This window comes from Chelonoidis abingdonii, chromosome 6 (genome assembly GCF_003597395.2).
Source record: "Chelonoidis abingdonii isolate Lonesome George chromosome 6, CheloAbing_2.0, whole genome shotgun sequence".
Lineage (NCBI taxonomy): Eukaryota > Metazoa > Chordata > Testudines > Testudinidae > Chelonoidis > Chelonoidis abingdonii.
Window position 1 is genome coordinate 44,334,484 of NC_133774.1, and position 19,308 is coordinate 44,353,791.

At 39.7% G+C, this 19,308-nt stretch overlaps 1 protein-coding gene across 5 annotated transcripts in view; it reads left to right on the forward strand.

Annotated features, from left to right (window-relative positions):
- MAST4 (microtubule associated serine/threonine kinase family member 4) overlaps window positions 1-19,308 on the forward strand; it is a 474,263-nt gene that overhangs the window by 391,677 nt on the left and 63,278 nt on the right. For all 5 annotated transcript variants that reach the window (XM_075066982.1, XM_075066983.1, XM_032805207.2 and 2 more), the window contains 4 exons: window positions 748-823; window positions 2,937-3,146; window positions 6,364-6,465; window positions 12,869-13,001. In XM_075066982.1, coding sequence (XP_074923083.1) covers window positions 748-823; window positions 2,937-3,146; window positions 6,364-6,465; window positions 12,869-13,001 — 521 coding nt within the window. The remainder of the gene's footprint in view (window positions 1-747; window positions 824-2,936; window positions 3,147-6,363; window positions 6,466-12,868; window positions 13,002-19,308) is intronic.

Sequence of the window (19,308 nt, forward strand, 5' to 3'; positions counted from 1 at the left end):
CCCTTGGTGAATCCATGTTGACTGTTCCTGATCACTTTCCTCTCCTCTAAGTGCTTCAGAATTGATTCCTTGAGGACCTGCTCCATGATTTTTCCAGGGACTGAGGTGAGGCTGACTGGCCTGTAGTTCCCTGGATCCTCCTCCTTTCCTTTTTAAAGATGGTCACTACATTAGCCTTTTTCCAGTCATCCGGACCTCCCCTGTTTGCCATGAGTTTTCAAAGATAATTGTTTACCAATTGTGGTGGATTCTTCATCACTGGTAATTTTTAAATCAAGATCAAGTGTTTTTCCTGAAAGCTATGTTCTGGGAATTACTTTGGGGACCTTCTATGGCCTCTGCCATATAAGAAGTCAGACTAGATTATTTAAACGGTTATTTCTGGCCTTGGAATTTATGAATAAGTAGCTATTTTGCTTTGGCTATTTAAGATTAAAAATATACTTCCATGCCCTGTCTGAGGAAGAAGTGGCATCATGAACATAATAAACTGTCTGTACTCTAAAATATATTTATAAACTAAAGAAGTTGCATGGTTGGCAGTAACAGGCTCAACACTTCAAGGCAGCAGCTTTAGGCCCTGCCAGTATGTAGTAGAAAGGGGCTGATTTTATAGTTGGTTAGCAAATATACCTGTCTAATGAAGGCTACAGTGTCTTTTGATGCAAGCAGATTGTACAGAAATATAAAAACTTCTTTCAATTTATGCTGAGACAAGTTTAAATGGATGAATTGCTTTACTTGCAGCCCTGGACGTTCTCCCGCCTGCTGTGACCATGAAATAATTATGATGAACCATGTCTACAAAGAAAGGTTCCCAAAGGTAATGAATTATATTTCAGATACCCAGTATCTAAACTAATAGACAGCATAGGTTTTAAATAAATGATGTTTTTGTTATGGGAACTAATGATCTAAGCCAGTAATGGCTTTCATAAAGCATCACCAAACCCTTATTAGAAAGATAAAATCACAATAAAAAAACAATCCCTGCTAAGAACTGGACATTCATTTAGCAAAGCTACTGAACAGATTTTGAAATAAATCATGCTGGTGATATACGTTGATGATTGTCTGGAAAGGTATCATACAATAGTTTGTAGTTCTACAGTTGCTATAACTAGGTATTCAATTAGTTTGAACTTTGCAAACAAAAAGAAAATGTGTCCTTCACTCAGAATCTTGTGTAGGATCCAGAAACACATTTTTCAAATCCCTTTCTGATATTTCTCGTTTCCCAAAGGTTCGTTATATATTGATTTTTTTATTATTTTTTTTTATTGTGAAACTCAGTGAACTGCTGGAAGTGCTTGGCTATTGGATGCTAAGCAGTGGATGGCTATTGCCTCATCTCAAAGTTGAGGAACAAAACTGACCCAAGTATCAGAGGGGTAGCCGTGTTAGTCTGAATCTGTAAAAGCAGCAGAATCCTGTGGCACCTTATAGACTAACAGACATTTTGGATCATGAGCTAGAACAGGGCCTCATCCTCCCTGATTGAACTAACCTAGTTATCTCTAGCTTGCTTGCTAGCATATATATACCTGCCCCTGGAAATTTTCACTACATTCATCTGACGAAGTGGGTATTCGCCCACAAAAGCTCATGCTCCAAAACGTCTGTTAGTCTATAAGGTGCCACAGGATTCTCTGCTGCTAAAACTGACCCAAGATCCAGGTGAATCGGTGGGGCATTGGCAGATACCTGTGTGGTTCTCTAGAGTCTGATTTCATATAACAAAAAAATAATTAGACCTGGAAAGCCGTTACTGTTGCAAAAAGAACCTTCAGAACATGAAGTGAGTAACTCCTTCAGAGACTTCTGCCTGAGTTTGCAAAGAGATTAAACTGTAACTGAGGCATTCAACTGAATGTGAGATAAGAGTGAGAGAGAACCTCAGAGTTATGAACACCAAAGTTATCAACGACCAGTTAACCACATGCCAGAAGTACACAATCAGGAAGCAGCGGAGACCAAAAAAGAAAAGGCCATGGGGGGAAACACAGTATGCTACTGCGTTAAACATAAACTATTCAAAGATAAAGGGACAGCAGCATTTTTCTTCTGCACCGTAAAGTTTCAAAACTATGTGAAGTCAATGTTCACTTGTACGTTGTTGAAAGAACAACCATAACATTTTCTTCAGAGTTATGAACAACTTCCATTCCCGAGGTGTTCATAACTCTGAAGTTCTACTGTATGTGGTATTGTTAAAAAAAAATATGCTTATATATTACAGTTCAGCAGGAAAAAAAAGATGTAGTTATACATGGCAACAGAAATACCAGCTGGATTTATGTATTTTAATGCTGTTAGTATGCATAAGGTTGAGTCAGTAAGGTCCAGATTTTAAAAGATATTTAGGTGTCTAAGTACCATGGATTTCAGTGGGAGTTAGGTGCCTGAATTTTTTTTAAAATCTAAGAGAGAATATTCCCCTGGAAATATTAACCATTATTCTATATAATGTTTTCTTAATACAACAAATATAAAGGATAGATAACTATTACGTCTTGCAGTATATGAAGATTAATTTAAAAAAAAAAAAGGGTAGTCCTCCCCTTCCCCAGAGTTCATATTTTGTTTTGGCTCTGTAGTAAAAGCTAACGTTCTAGTGCACAACAAGAAACTGCCACACAACTTAGTATGACTGGCAGTTGCCATTAAAGAGGCACAGAGTAGAATAACAGGAGAGGAATTGCTGGTCAGCATTAGTAGAGTAATGTGGGGAAATGGAGTGTGTTTGCCCATTCTCTAGCTGGGCAAATAAGTGTTTGTTGGTTGTTCACTTTCATGATCACCCATTTTCATATATAGTGTTAGAAGACATTTTTAAGCTATTCAGAAATTTATTTAACCAGGAAAAATACTGTTTTGGAGTGATAATAGTTTCAGAAAATACTGATTAAATCTATCAATATATTTTTTTTTTATAGGCCACAGCTCAGATGGAAGAACGGCTTCAGGATATTATCAACAACCATTCTCCTGATAACATTCTTCCCCTGGCAGATGGAGTGCTCAGCTTTACCCACCATCAGATCATTGAGCTGGCTCGAGATTGCTTGGATAAATCCCATCAGGGCCTCATCACGTCACGATACTTCTTTGAATTACAGCACAAATTAGACAAATTGCTGCAGGAGGTATGAACCATGCACTGTGCAAAGATAATTATATTTTTGTTAAAAAAAAAAAATTGTTCAAATATGTTTGTTTAACAATAGTTGCTGGGAAATAATTATGGCTGCTCTACTCAAATAGATGCCAACGTCGTGTAAATTAATGGGTTTATTCAATGAAATGACCTGTAGAAGAACCATAGAGCCTTATGGGGTATGACTCAAGGATAAATGGATTATAAAGATTTTTAGACTCAGTAACATTTTCTAATACATTGCAAGTTATAAATTGCCGGTGTGTATATGCACTCCACAATGAAGCGACCCCCTACTTCCATCTATTGTGGATAAATACGCCTTTCAGATTACATAGCCTCCTAATTTCTAGCAGGGATTGAGGCAGCAGACAGCAATCCTTAATCTTTCATTAGCAGCAAGTTATTTATGTAGAAGTTTGTAATGTCTCCTTACATCTCAAAAACCAACCTTAGTAATAAAAAACAAATTGACTTCAGCATAAAAACATTAATAAAAATCTTCTCTAAATAATCAGTTGATAAGAGAAATCTGAAGCCCAAGTTAGCAAACAGGATTTGTGCTGTGACATGAAGCTCATCAAATATATAAATATACCTTTTTTTAAAAGAAAGGACCATGTTGTGTCCTTGATCCATTGTCTGGCAGTTGTGCATATGGACTGATGGTACAGTGTGCCTCAGGGGCAATCTGGAAGACAATGGATTCAGTATAGTGAAATATACCAAGCAAGATTTCGTTAAGATTTTGTTTTGTTTTGTTTTGCTTTTATTTCAAATACACAAAAATGTCAGCCTGTGTGTTAATAGTTTGCCTGTTTCCAGACTCTGCTGGTTTTGGGGTAAAACCTGATTAGTTTACATCAAAAATACACTTCTCTTACACTGCTTACTGCTGGTACCAAATTTCCTTTTGTTCTTCCCCCATGTCCTCTCCTGTCCCCCCAAAAAAATCAAAAACAAAACCACTGCAAAAACTGTACAACAGTGCACCATTTCTGTGTGTACAAGCATGTTACTTCATTTGTAAACCTATTTCTTTTCAAAGTATTATAACTATTATCTGGGTGAATTTTACAATATTCATCAAAAGCTAAAAACATAAAATAATTGTAGTGAAATTTGCCTGATGTAGAACCAAGCTGTGGGAACATACTTTCGGTTTCTTAGGATGCATTTGTTGTCAGTTCCCAACTGTGACATTCAGTGGAAAGCTGTGGCTCCTACTGCTACTTGGCACCTTGTGGTTGCTACCAGGGAAGAGTCCCCTGAGGTTTGAGCAGCTTGATTTAACTGACATTTTTGTAATATTAAGGTCAAGGCCAAGTTGAGTTGAATACTTTCCTATCTCACCCTTCTTTCACTTATATGGAATCTTCTGTGTATATCCCTACCTACCTAGATGCAGAAGTGTGCAATATTACTTTTATTTTGGCCAGTGATTAAAACAGAAGTACACTCAGTCCATTAACATTTTCCTTGTGAATGTAGCTGGCAGCATATAGAATATGAGTGTTTGCCTCTCATTAGCGTTTTCTCAAAAGCTAGTGGTAGGAGAATTGCACTGAAGTTTGTTCAGTTTTCTTTGAAACTTCACAGTTAGATTACATTTTCTTCCACCATGTTTTGAATTATTGTATTAAACATGGGATTGCTATTTAGCTTGGAATTACAAATAAACTACTTTAATATAAAAATTGTAAGGTTTTAGTTTGTTTGAGTTTTCTTTGTATGCTTGAATATATGGCACATAGCACAGAATAAGCAGTAAATGAGATTTGGAATTTATCCTGCAGCTTCTATTATTCGAAGCAAAGAAATGCCTTTTTGATATATGAGCAAAGGACCATCAATATTTTTCAGCCAGAAGAAAGAACATATGGCTTCTTTTGCGTTCATTAGGTATCATAAAGTCTATTCTCTGTTGCTTGACAAGAAAGTTTGAAAGAAATTTGAAATGCAGTTCAGACCCTTGTGAAAATTCTCTTAAGTTCTCCAGAAACATATTTTCTTTTGTACAGATTCTTTAACATCATTATTCTCTTTTCATCATCATGTTCTTTGGAGAACTCAGTTTCCCATTTGCTTCCTTTACTGCACATACCTGTACTCGGTTCCTTTATGCATGGATTAGCATAGTTTCATTATATTTGTACATCTCAGTGTGGTCATTTTAGAATTTCATGGCCGTCATTTAATCATAGGAAATCAGTTTCCATACCACATGGATACTGCTAATGTTTATTACATGTGTTGTAGTGTCTTTTATTCCAAGGAATCCTAAAATACACAGAAAACTGATATAGAGAAAAGTGTAGAAATAGACATCACCTCATGGTGAAATGCAGCAGCCTCTGTTGTACACCTGTAGCTATAACAGTGCACGGGAATATGTTGGTAAAAACAAAGAATACCCCATCCGTCTGAAAATACAATAACCTTTATTTTGGTACTGTCATGTTAGAACCATATATTTGCACTAATTTTGCCTTGAAGTTAGTGTAAAAATGGTAAGCCTTACGCAAATGAAAGGAGAATCTTTGCTATTACAGTAGGCTTTGTGAAAATGAATTATTGTACATGCTCATTTAAATACAATAAGTTGGCTGTTTCAAAAGCTTAAGCCACATTATAAAAATCTCATACATAATGTCATTTTTAATAACAATGGTATTAGGGGAGGGGCTGGAGTTGATTAGATCACTGTAAAATATACTCAGGTTAGGCTTTAGCCACTATGTAACTAGAAATGTCTTAACTTGTTCGAATCATTTGGGTTGGCCAGTCATGTTACAAACCATTAGTCTGATTTGATTTCAGAGAAGCAAGAGATTTCACTCTAAAAATCCTGATTTCATATAGAAATGTTGACTCAGTTTTTACTACAGTATACTAAATGACACAGCTGTAATACACAACCCATTCTAATAATTTTTGACAAAAAATACTGATTCACCTTGAAGCCATATGAATGAAAATCGATAGTAATATGTCTGCCATATGAATTGAAGGTACCCCGTTCCATGTTGTAGAAATTTTGACTGCCTGAGCTATGCTGCAAGGGTTTCAAATGGAGGTTAACACTATAGTTACAAACTGTATTTAATATCACTGATTGTATTTGTGGTCATCATATTAACATGCTTTCTTGACTGATATATTTAATGTAGGAGTTTTTAATCATCCTTTTCCTTTGACTCTCCCAGGGTCAAGAGCGATCAGAAAGTGGAGAACTGGCATTTATTAAACAACTAGTCCGAAAGATCCTCATAGTCATTGCTCGTCCTGCACGCTTATTAGAATGCCTGGTAAGCTGATGGTTATTGTAAGCAGGATTCTAATTTGTTACTGGTGGAAAGCTTGACTATTTGGGGTGGTATTAAAGGCCAGCAATAAAAGTATATTATTTAGTATGTAAAAGTATGTTATATATTCTTTGGAACTTTCCAAAGTTGTTTTTAATACGAGAACTCCTATCCATAGAATTCTGATAACTTTCATTAGTGCCTATCATTCTGAATTCCTTTTTATTTGAATGCACTATATCTCATATTGCACACACAAACTGGATTAGAAGAACTTTTTCAAAGATGAAGTCAAACACTCCAAAGATAGGAAATACCAGGCAACATTAATTCGGCCCCCTTGTGTGTATGCATTATGATACAGATGAAGAACCGAGGCACAGAGAGATTATGGTAAATTTATTTATTAATTTTAGATGCCGATTTGGAGATGGGACCTGCTCTTTCAGAGTACTTTGCATTATAAAGCACTTTATATGTTCAAAGTATAGCTCTCCTTGGTTTCAGTTGCAGCTATGAGCGCTCAACACTTCTGCAAATCAGATCTTAGGGTCTCAAGTCAGGCAACTAGAAAATGAGGAACACCTGGTTAGGGAGCACTTGTGAAAATTTTGGTTTCAGTAACTTGCCCAGCATCACATAGGAACTCTGTGGCAGAGACAGGGAAATAATCCAGTTCTCCAACGCAGCGTACAGCTACCTTTAATCACAAGTCCCTTCTTTCTCTTTCTGCAGTCCCCGGCCTCTTTCTCTACACATCTTCCAACTTCTACAACAAATGAAGCCAGAGTTCTACAGACAGCTCTGAGTCATCTCCAGAGCAGGCCCCTTACTGAATGAGGCAGGGATCCTCAATAAAATACCATATGATATGTAGTAAAAGGATGTATCATAATACATATGCAGGAGGAGGAGAGCACAGGGAACCTTAATTGTGGAATATCCTAACTTTTGATTGCTTGACTTAGCAACCTTAATATTCATTCAACATAGTTCTTTGTGTGATTTCTTAGCTTTTTGAAAAAACAAACTGGGAAAAAAAAGTCAAAATGTTGTGGCATATTGACATCAACGTGGTGGTTCAGCAGGGCTGGAACCTTTAGATCCACTGCACACACCTGTATCACTTGAGCTAACAATATCACTGATGGCATTAGTATGTGGACCTGCACTTGGGAGTGGTGCAGGGAAGGGGTTGTCTAGGTTTCAGATATTTGCTGACTGCAGAGGAATGGTGAGATTCAGGAATCTTGGGTTCTATGCCAGATACTGGAGAGGAGTATGCTTTAGTGAGCACAGATTCTTTTTCCCATTGCCCCCAAATATGACCTTTCCTGCCCTATCCCTTCCAACCTGTCCTTGTCCAAGTCCTGTCTCTCCTCCACCCTTGGTTCCTTGCCATAGTCCTGTTCTTCACATCTCAGGTATCTCCGCCCAGTCCCATTCCCCTTGTCCAGCCAGTCCCAGTCTTCCCTGCACTCATGACTCCTCATCCTATCTGTCTCTCACCCACCCATGTTTCCCATCCTTACTGGCTCCCATGCTCCTCGTCCGTTCTCGGTCTCCCCCTTCCACATCTCCTGTCTGGCTCCTTGCCTTAGTCTTCCCCCTCCCTGTCTTATTGTTTGAATCTCTCTGCCTAGGTAGTCCCAGTTGTCTCCCCACACCCTGGCCCTTTCTCGGCTCTGCTTCCTCACACCTCCAACCTCCTCCACTCCCTCCTCACCGGGTCCCAGTCCCCTTGCTCAGCTAGTTCTAGTATCTTCCCACAGCTCCTCATTCAGTCTCTGTCTCTCCCTCCCATTCGCCTTCTTGCACAGGCAGTCCCAGTCTCCCTCCCAGTTCCCCTCTCCCTCCCAGTCTCCTTGTCACATTCTAATCCCTCTTCATCCCTAGGCCCAGCCCTTGTCCTCTCTGAGCAGGCAAGCTTCCTCCTTCATGCAACCTGGGCCCAACAGGGTGGGCTCTGATAGCACAAGAGAAACAGGTTCTCTGCTCTTTTTTCTGAGTCCCTGCTCTGGTGTAGCTCATGACAGTTGCGTGGAAATTCCAGTTCAGCCCCAGGTTTGTTCATGCCTAGTGTAGTTGGAACCTCAGAAGAATTTTAGCTGTAGTCTGTCAAGTCTCGTTTGTGAAGAGTAATTTTTTTAAGGTTTGTATCTTGGCCCAAAAAAAAAATTGGTGGGTTTTGACAGAGACAGCAAAAGGTATATCATGGATACCTATCATATGCAACATCCTTTGCCAAATTTCAGACTCTGCTCCAAAATATGGAGGAGGAGAGGCATGTGGGCTCTAAAATATCTCAAAGAAAAGATCTCCACACTTTTTTAACATGGGCAAGGTAACATATTCTTGGAAATGCTGAACCATTTTGACTGGTGTTTTTCCAGAAAAATTCAGCCTGATACAGACACTGAGCTTGAAAATTTTCAGCCCAACTAGTTAGAATTTGGCAAAGTTTTATAAGTAACTGAAAACAGGGTCTTATAATGGGAAGTGTTGAGCAGCTTGAATAATAGATGATGCTGTCAGTCCCACTGTTTCTAACTAGGTATGTATACCAGGCTCATGGTATCTGAGCACCTATTTGTATTCATTTGTTAATCAAATGAGTAGAGCTTTCTCTGCTTTTGGAAGTGCTGTGAGCTACTGCCAAATATCTAAATGTTTATTCATTTCTGCTGGGTTTCTGTATCTGAAAAAGGTAATGTGAAGATAAAACTAGAGGTCAGAAAATAGATAACTCACTTGCAATTGTATATACATGAATGTGATAAAAGTTATCTATCTTAAAACTTACTCTGATGTGTTAACAAAGAGGTGGAACTGTACAGTATTTCCACTGTTAATACATATGGGGAGAAGAAAATGTCGTGATATCTAAGGGGAACACATTAACATGTAAGATAAGCAGCGTGGCAGAAGATATGGCATTTAATGTTTGTTGTTCAGTTCGGACTGAAGAGGTATTGCTGAGGTAGGGACTGATGGTCACTGGAGCATCAGGAAGAAATATGAGGTGGCTGATGTCAACACCAAATCACAGTGAACTGAGATTAAACAACAAATGTATGCTCTAGAACTCTGTTCCTACTTGGGAGTGGGGAGGAAGTGGTAGCTTTTGAGAACCTGATTGCTTCTGGAATCTGAGATGGAACTAGTGGCCTGTTTGTCCACAATGAGGTCCTTGCCATAGTTAGTGTGCTTATGTGAATTTTTATTGTGTTTACAGTGGGTCAACCTTTGAAGATCCTTAGAAGCTACAACTAATAAATCTGTTTTTTTTCCCTCCAATACCTGCTTGGTTGGTAGTGTGACTTTTAGAGAATATTTCAGACCACTTCTTGGAAGACTGCACTGTCTTTCCTATTCGCTTCCAAGTAAGAATATAACAGTTGCCATAATGGGTCAGATCAATAAGGTATCTAGCCCAGTATCCTGTCTTCCGACGATGGTTGGTGCCAGATGCTTCAGAGGGAGTGAACAGGGAAGTTAGTGAGTGATCTGTCCCCTGTCATCTGGTCCTAGTTTCTAGCAGTTTGACGTTTGGGGACACCCAAATCATGGGATTCCATCTCTGACCATCTTGTCTAATTGCCACTGATGGACCTGTCCTCCAGGAACTTGCGTGTTATTCAAAGCATTGATGCTCATTTATAAATCCTACCTGGTTTGCATCCTCTCTACTCCTGTGAAATCAGCTCGAGTACCCAAGCCAACAGTCCTCAGAATGAACTGTTATGGGCTCAATGCAGCATATTTTCATTTGGAAGACCTTCACCTCTGGGGGTTTGTTTCCCAGCTGATTACCAGAACCTGTCTTTTGACCATCAGAATGTGATATAAGGGGCCATCTCTTTTCTCTAGCTTACCTCTAAGGGCATGAAGCAGGTGTGTAATTCAGTGATGAATGACATCAGTTCAAAGTTGACATTGATCAATAAGTTATGTATTTTTAAAATATTGTGTGTGCAGAAACTCCGGTGAATGCAGTGGTATTCTCTTCAGCTTCTCCCATATAGGTTGCTTGTCTCACCTACTGGATATGTGTTCCCTGGCTTAGAAAATGGACATTCTGAGCTTTCTCCTGAGCTCCTGGCTTCCATGTACAGAAGCTTTTTGATTTACTGCCAGACTGTTGGGGAAGATTATTGCCAACTGTCAGTTTGCTTGCTTGCTGTGAGGTTTGTGTGTCCTTTTAGGCAATACAGAAGTCAGCTACTTCTGCAACTTTGAACTAGTTAAGAGGGCTTAGGATTTTTTATTTTATTTTGGGTATTAGGGATTTTTTTTTCCTGCTTAGCTGGTATTCTGACTAGAAAAGGCTGGAAAAAGGAAAATCTCTGTCCTGATGGAAAAATTGAGTTATCTCCTAACTTTCTTCAAAAAACAAAAAATCATCCTGAATGGAGATGGGAAGTAAAAAAACTCAGAATTTTTCACAGGAATGAAATTCCAAATTATTTCATTTTGAAACTGCTCAAATGCTACCACTGCCCAATGTTTTGGTGTTTCTGAAGTGAATCATAGAATATCAGGGTTGGAAGGGACCTCTGGAGGTCATCTAGTCCAAACCCCTGCTCAAAGGAGGACCAATCCCCGACTAAATCATCCCAGCTAACTGAAATGTGCTCCCTGCGGTCTCAGGCAGCTGGCTATAGGAGAACCAGGGAGCTGGGCAACCAGGTAGCCTGCTTGCCAAGTTTCTACCAAAAGCATTGATGCATTCATGCAGAATGTTTCAATTCTGCTGAGTCGGCATTTTATGATCGGCATGTGTCGGGGGGGAACTGTTGTGTCAAAATTCTTTCAACCAGCCTTAGTTCTAACACTGTTGCTCTTTCCTCAGTTAATGGTGGACAGGGAGACAGATAGGAATGTAGGGGATATGTGAAGTAGGACACCTCTGGTATGAGTTAACCCAGGAAAATTTGCAGTTTGGGAGAACATGAAATTAGGACAACTTTATATTTTAACAAAAAAGCAAAGAAGAGAGCTGTATCTGATAACTTCCCTTATTCATTCCTATTCTTCCTCTTGTGTATTGTCTATTTAGATTGTAAGATAAAGAACTTAAATCTAAGGAGCTAGGAAAAGAGGCTTAAGTGTTCTTCTGATTTTCTTAGACATCTAACACCCTTTTAGTCATGGGATAAATAGTAATAATATAGTAGATTTTATAAGATTTCATTTTCAGATGTGAAGTCCCTTGCAAGGTACCAAATTTTCAGTAATATTCTGACCTTTGTGGTTTAGGTCTAGTGCGGTTGATAGTTTTTTTTAATTTAATTTTCTTAAAATACAGTACACTTTGATTCATTAGAATACCTTAAAATTGCAGTTAGGGGAAAAAGGAGGGCTCTGGGATGTATGTACATCTGGTATGTGTTTATATGAACAGTGGCTTGTTTTACCCATACAGGCGTGAGAGGTTAGGACATCTTACATGATGTGTAATCACTGAATAACATATTGATGATCATAGACTATTCAACCAGTAATACTGTGAAAAATGCTGAAAAAATTGCTTCCTGCCCTTTATATGACACATTAAAGTGTTCCATATTACTTAAGCAGTGCAGCACCATTGAAAGGATGGGGAAGTCATAGATTTGCTCTAAACAGTATGCTGCCCATCAGTCGGACCACCTTCTTCCTCTCTCAGGTGTCTCCATTCCTTCTTCCCACACGACTTGCACTGCCGCCTGCCTCTTTGTCTGCTACCTTCCCATGAGGCCTTATACCCATCTCCTCTCAGGAGCTCCTGCCTTCCCCACCCCAGCCCTTCCTGCTGGCAAGCCTCTGGTCCAACCATCTCACTTTTCAGTCCTTGGCATGGAGAGGAGCAGGAGTCTCAGCTGACGAGGTTTTGGCACATTGAGAGCCTGGCATACAGAGCGGGACCTGGATGCTTGTGCTAGCAGCATTCCCAACCATGTACCTGCATGCCGTACTTAGAAGATGGCTGCACAGCACCTGCCACTGCCATGCATGTAGACAGCTTACGGTAGCTGGTTGCAATGTGCCAGGTTGTTTTTTCCCACTTGTAAAATTTAAAAATTGTCTAGCACATTGCAACTGCTAATGGGCAAGGCAGTAGGAAAAACAGCCAGGCTGGTCAAAAAACAGCCAGGTGGCAATTCCAGCTGCTTAAAAATGGTCAGACTATGTCCTGGGTGGCCCTTGAGGCTCCGTGGCCTATGTTAATAATAGTCTAAAACATTGCAGTTTACAGCATGTTACTATAATGTTTTGGACCACTAGTAATGGAGTGATGTAGTATTGCTTTTAATTAGGTAAATAACAAAAAGCTTGGAGATGTAAAGGAAGCTTTGATGTGAGAGTTTAGGAGTGCAGTTTCTAACAAGGAAAATTATGGTGAGTATTTTTACTTCTCTTCCAGGAATTTGATCCTGAAGAATTTTACTATCTCTTGGAAGCTGCAGAAGGACATGCTAAAGAGGGGCGTGTGATTAAAACAGACATCCCTAGGTATATTATAAGCCAGCTGGGTCTGAATAAGGATCCTCTGGAAGGTAAGTGGGTATCATGGTCTAACCAGCAATTACCAAATCAAGATGATAAGAAATGGAATTATTTCTGCTATGCTTCTTGGTCTCTGTGATGCAGTGTGTGCGCGTCCAATAATAAATCCAAGATGGGAGTGTTAAGTACCATAGCTTACACCTGCTTCAAGAACAGCTCTGAACATTATTAGTCTCTCTAGATTTCTGAGCTTCCGTCACAGATCTCTGATTTTATTTTTGAAGATTGCCTTGAGTTTTTAATGGAAATGCAGCGAAACGATCTGATGATGTAACTCTCCATCACTCTAACCTGGCAATACAAATCTGCATGTACTAACTGTGGCTAATAAGATGGTTACTGTCCACGATTTGATCATAGTTGAAGCCCCAGGTTCTGGATGTGTAACTGAGACATGGCTGGACAAAGCAGAGGTTCCTTACTAGTCCTGTTGTGTCCTGAGAGGTGCTCCGTTCAGTATGGGTGAAAAGAAGGTTGGGAAAGTGGTGCACCTTGCTGGTTGCATTTGACCTTACATATAGGAGGTTTTCTGTTCCCAAACTGGATTTGTGTGTGCCTGCTTTGTTTGAGAGTCCCATGATAGGGCTAGCATTCTGTGTTGTGTAGCTTGCTACATCTCAGATTCTCCAAAGGTGCTAATTGATTTTCTTGCACTGGCATTCAAATTACAAAGCCTTATTATCCTGGGTGATTTCTATGTCCATGAAGATGACTTTACTAGGTTGACTCAAGATCCCATTAGTTGCTGTTTCAGTACAGAAATCTCATCACTTGGGATCTTGTTTTACGGACAATGCCAGGGTGAATTAGAATTGCACTTGTTTCTTAATGAGACGGTTTCCTCCATTTTGAAGCCAGAGTCTACCATCTGCTGACATGCTTTATAATTCATCCTTGGGGATTAATGGAAGTGTTTAGGTATCAGAATGCTCTGAAGAAGTTGGCTCAGGGTCAGTGCATATGTACTGGAGGCTGAGAATCAGGAAGAAAATGTTCATAAGAAAGACAGAGAATAATATGCAATGTTTGCCTGTCTGCCTTTTTCAGTGATACTCCAGGACAGAGGGGTTCAGAGATGAGTGATGAGAATGGTTAGAAACATGGAGAATACCACAGGGAGGACATCCATAAGAGGGGATATATAAAATGAATAATAGAGAAAACAGATAAAAGTACAATATCCTGTATATAATATCATAAAAGAACAAAAGAATATTAAATGACTGAATTTAAAACTAACACAAGGAAATATTTTTTTCACACAAGACATACATAGCTTGTGGAACTCATTTCCGCAAGATATTACTGGGACCAAAAGCTTAGCAGGATTCAAAAAAGGGTTGGACATATATAGGGATTACACTTTACATATGACTGTTGATAGTCAGGATTTAAAACAAACTGAAGAGTTTTGGAAGGCCATAAACCAATTTCTAACTAATGGAAGTTAAGAAGAAGCTGCCTATGGGCAGGTCATTCCACAGTTGTCTTCTGCAACATTAACTCAGCCCCTTTCTCAGATGTTTCACCTAACTTCCTTCCTGTCTACACACAAAATCCTCTCACCTGAATTTAGTGCTGCTTTAAAGTTGGGCTAGCTGGCCCAGCTGGTGGCATGGGTTACTGCTTGGGTGCTGCTTTCACTTGGGCTGGTAACACTTGAGGTCAGAGGCTAAATAATTCAAGTGTTGACAGTGCTCTACTGCCTTCCCACAACTCTCCCCGTGCCCAAAAGGACAGACTATTTCTCCCACAAATCATTGGAAAAGAATCTGAGTGGCTCAGCTTACTGTAGCTCAAAGAACCATGGGACAGGTGGACCGGTCTGACTCAGTAGGACAATACCTGTGTTCCTGTTGTACACATATGTGGGTTGAATTAGGAGGGTTTGATTTTCTGTGCAAGTCTGAGAGTCTGTGTCTTTGAATGTTATGAGCGCGGTTCTGTCACCCACGCTAATTGTCGCTCCACAAATAGCCTCCGGACATTATTGAGGCCACATGTATGGTACTCAATATGAGTGAGGGATTTGGCCCTATGTAAACTTCTGATAATTGTGAGAGAGGAGAACACCATTTCTTTCATTTTTTATTTATCTATGAACAGAATATTATTTGTCAAACAGATTGTTTGTACTTTGAATAGATCACTTTTATACATTTTTTTTATAGAAATTAAACTAAATAGTGTAAAACATAGCTTCAATTTTTCGATGGTTTCAGAGTTATCCAAATCTCTCAGAAAAATGGGCTAAGTGGGGCTTATTATATAGTGTGAATTGCTGGGGAAGGGAAATTACTGACCTTTGGTTAAATGGGAGGTTCAGAGAAATGGGTTATTCTGTACATCTTTTAAACGTTAATGCTCGGTAAATTTATCATAAAATAAACTAGGTCATCTAGTTCACACTAATGCTATTTCTGCTCCCCACAGAAAAGTAACAAATATAAATACCATGAATTGCTTATTATTGTGTCCAAAAAAATCATTTTTTGTATCTGTATAAATAAATTTTTTAAATGTCTCTTAAAAAGTTACATCTCCATCCACCATTTTAGTTCAGAAGCAGAGGTTAAAAAATATGCATTAGTGGTATTATACGTGTCAGTATAGTGATTTCACAAAGAAATGTTTGGAAACACACCTCTCTCTCTCTCTCTCTCTCTCTCTCTCTCTCTCTCTCAGAGCATTATACTGAGATCATCCTGTTGAAAACTCTTTAAATTTTGCATGGAGAAAAGATCTAAACAGCAATAATAGCTGTTATCATTCAGAAATGTCACCCTGAATCACTATTGGATTTCTAGACAGTTTATTAAAATGTGTATTCAACGTTGGCAAATGGTCACAGAAAGGATTTCCTTCCCCTTGCAAGGGAAGCTGCCAATGTAAACCCTTCTCTACTTTTTCCATCTTTGTTTGTTGCCATGGCCATAGTATCTTTTCTTCAAGTGAAATGGTGCATGCATTACTTGGAGATAATGCCAGATAAACGTATAGTGTACTGAAAGCAATACCACAACAGATTCATCACTTATCAGAAACTGATGGCTGCATTTCTGAAAAGTTCCCTGTGGAGAGATTTTTCCCTGTGGCTTTTAAATTACCATCTTTACCTTTTTGAATCATGAGTCTTCAGAAATGGTTTAAATCAATTAAATAAAAAGGGCAGATGTTTAATGGTATTTAGATGAGTTTTAAAAATCTCTTCAGGCATTGCAAAATGATTCCTTAGCTCCCTGCTTCAGAAGCTCACTCTTGGTTCCATTCCATTACTGCCTACTGTTTGCAAATAATATGCGCTTCTCAGATAATAGTTATTTTTGCAAAAGTTCTGTTTAAAACAGAACCATTTTTAATTTGCTATTTATGAAAGCAATTTGGGCTGAGAAGGCTGTCAAAGTACATTATACTGATTTGGTTCTCACCCATCCAATAAAGGCTACATCAACACTTCCATTATAACCCCCTGCCTGTCCACCGGATTCACAGCTTTATAACTTGGCAGTAGACTTCACTCCAGCTTGAATCTTGTTGGTATAAGAATTCTTAACCCAGGAGAATTTTTTTCGGTTTAAATTTTTAAAATGTAATTGGAATATTAATAAAAAATGTACTGGTATTGACTTTGATTTTCTTGTACTTCTGTAACGCTAAAAAAAAATCTGTTTTTTCAACATGACATTTTACAGACTCTTCTGGTTCATATATTTTACTAACTTGTTCCTTTTGTATGTTGTTTTTAGTTTTAAAACACATCATCCACACGTGGGAGTAACTTTTAAAAACCCATATAGTGTTTCCCTATCAAGAACCGTGTACTTAAATTTGTTCTGGTGAATAAAATAAGTCTTGTACAAGCCTCAGAACAAGAATACTACAGTTGTAAAGTTTCCTAAGTGTTAAAATAATGAAAATGTCCAGTTAATTTATATAAATATTCCATTATCCGTAGAGTTTCCACATTCAGTTGGCAATATTGACATGTAAAAATTAACCTTACAAATTTCTGGCAACCTTATCTCTGATCCATAGCACATACTCTCAAACTCTTTCAACATATACTTATGAACTAAAATGTGTATCTTCAGTTGTGTAAAGTATGTAATTAACTATGTATAGGATTAGATTAAGACTAAGCTTCCCAAGGTCTTTCAGCTACCACCTGTCCCATTTAACTCTTAATACCCTGAGGAGTTCCTGTTTCTGGATCCACAGACCATATTCTGGGGTTCCATTTTGAAGCTGAGAGGGGCAACCACGTAACTTGGAGACCTTGGGAATCTTAACACTTCCCCAGAGTAGTAGCTATGGGGTAGCCAAAAACCCTGTTACATTCCTTAAAGTTCTAGAAAGGCAATGGCTCTTAACTGATCTTGTTAGGCACTTTACCTTATGTCTGCATAAAATTTAAAGCATTGAAACCCTTTTCTGGATAAACTAGATGCCTGTTAGCCAGTTAGCTTCTAGTACTATGAGACTTTAAGAAGCCCGACTAGGACAGTAGCTGCTCCTAAATACCAGTGGTGCCCCGAGGAAGATCCTAAGCTCCACAGGATTCAGAGCAACTTGATTGCCTCCCTTAATTTTCACTACCTTGAAGAGTTCCTCAGTCTAACAAGGCAGGGGATCTGCAGAATTAGGAGTTCTTCTTTGCATGCTGGCCTCTGTGTATTCCATGCATGGATATTCATGCCCACAATGTGCCTGAGATCAGGTTTCTAGCAAGTAGCATCCATTGGTCTGTGCCTGCAAAGTTGCTCTCTTTGTCTCCCTACTGAGCAGCAGGCATAGACTTACCTCTCCAGTTCCTTGTTACCACCACATGGCCTGAATGGGATTCCTCTGTGTCTGAAGCTGCTGCCTAGTTTCCTATCTGTAGATATATATTGTAAATGGCTTTTAGTATTTTACTGTTTTTCTAATTATAGTTAGTATAGAATAGTTTCTTCCCCACTCCAGGGACCCTACCCTGCTCCCCTCCCCTCAGGAGAAGGACGATGTCTAAAGTTCCAGGGTTTACGTACTGTCTCTCCTGCCCCTTTTCCTTCTGTGTCAGTGACAAAGACCAGCACTGCCTTTACTGCCTTGGGGAGGCTCACATCACCACCAAGTGCATCATCTGCCGCTGCTTCCCTCCCTGAACATGTGAGAGATGAGAGCTCTGTCTAAGGAAACATCTCATGGAGAGAGCCATGAGACCCTAGTCGGACACCGGATGCAGAGAACCTGTTATACAATGGTTGCAGGCTGCGAGCAGTGCACCTCCAAGGACGAGAACCAGAGCAAAAGCCAGAGTTTACTCACCCAGAAATCATTCCGTCCAGCCTCTCGTGAGAATAAGGGACATAGACATAAGAACTGATCTCCTGGGTTTGCCTCTGAGAGAAAAGATCACTCCCTGACTCTGTCTAGGTCAGGTGAGTCCTCACGCATGGCTTCCAAATACTTAGGTCCCCATAAACCTGATCAAGTGGGTAAGGTGTGAAGGAGAAAGGGTCCCATTAGTACCAGCACCTGCTCCAACTCATAAACCGAAGGATTAGCATCTGCCAGCACCAACTTGAAGCTGCACTTTGGACTCCCCTTCAATGGTACTGCCATGCTCCAAGAAGGATCTGCCAACCCGCAAGCCCTTAGATGCACTGGATCCATCGTTTATCACCTCTGGGACCTCTCGCACTCTAGATCAGAATGTACTGAACCTTTATCTCTCCAGGGCATATTTTTACCTTTCCCTACCCTCAGTCTTCTCTGTGTTCAGGTCCGGTCCTCCTCAGGGACAAAGAAACCACCTCATGGAGAAAGAGATTGTCCCATATCCTTTCTACAAGTCAGAGTTTGTATTCACTGATATGATCAGCACTGCTGATAGAACCTGAATCCACTTTCTTCTCAACTGCCTCCAATGTTCTAGACAGACCCTTGCCTCACAGGGAGGCAAGCCTGGATAGAGACCCCAGAAGATCTTCCAGCCCTCTTCCTCCTCCTAGATATGACTACCCAAAGGACTGTTTGCACTCAGTGCTGTGAGGCTGTCCTCAACTGGTCAAACCTTCATACTGGTCACTCTGGGTTCCATGGCATGGGACCCTTATGCTAGACACTCTCTGGAACTGTGCATGATTCACATTGGCCCTCTCTTCTTAGCCAAAACCAACTGGCTTCGTTTGAGTATGCAGAGGGAAAAATCAAGCTGTATCTGACAGTACCAATGCTTCCAACAGGCATGACATCATCCTCGTTCAATGAGGCGATTTCTCCATGCCCATCCCCATCCGATAACACTGCTCTACA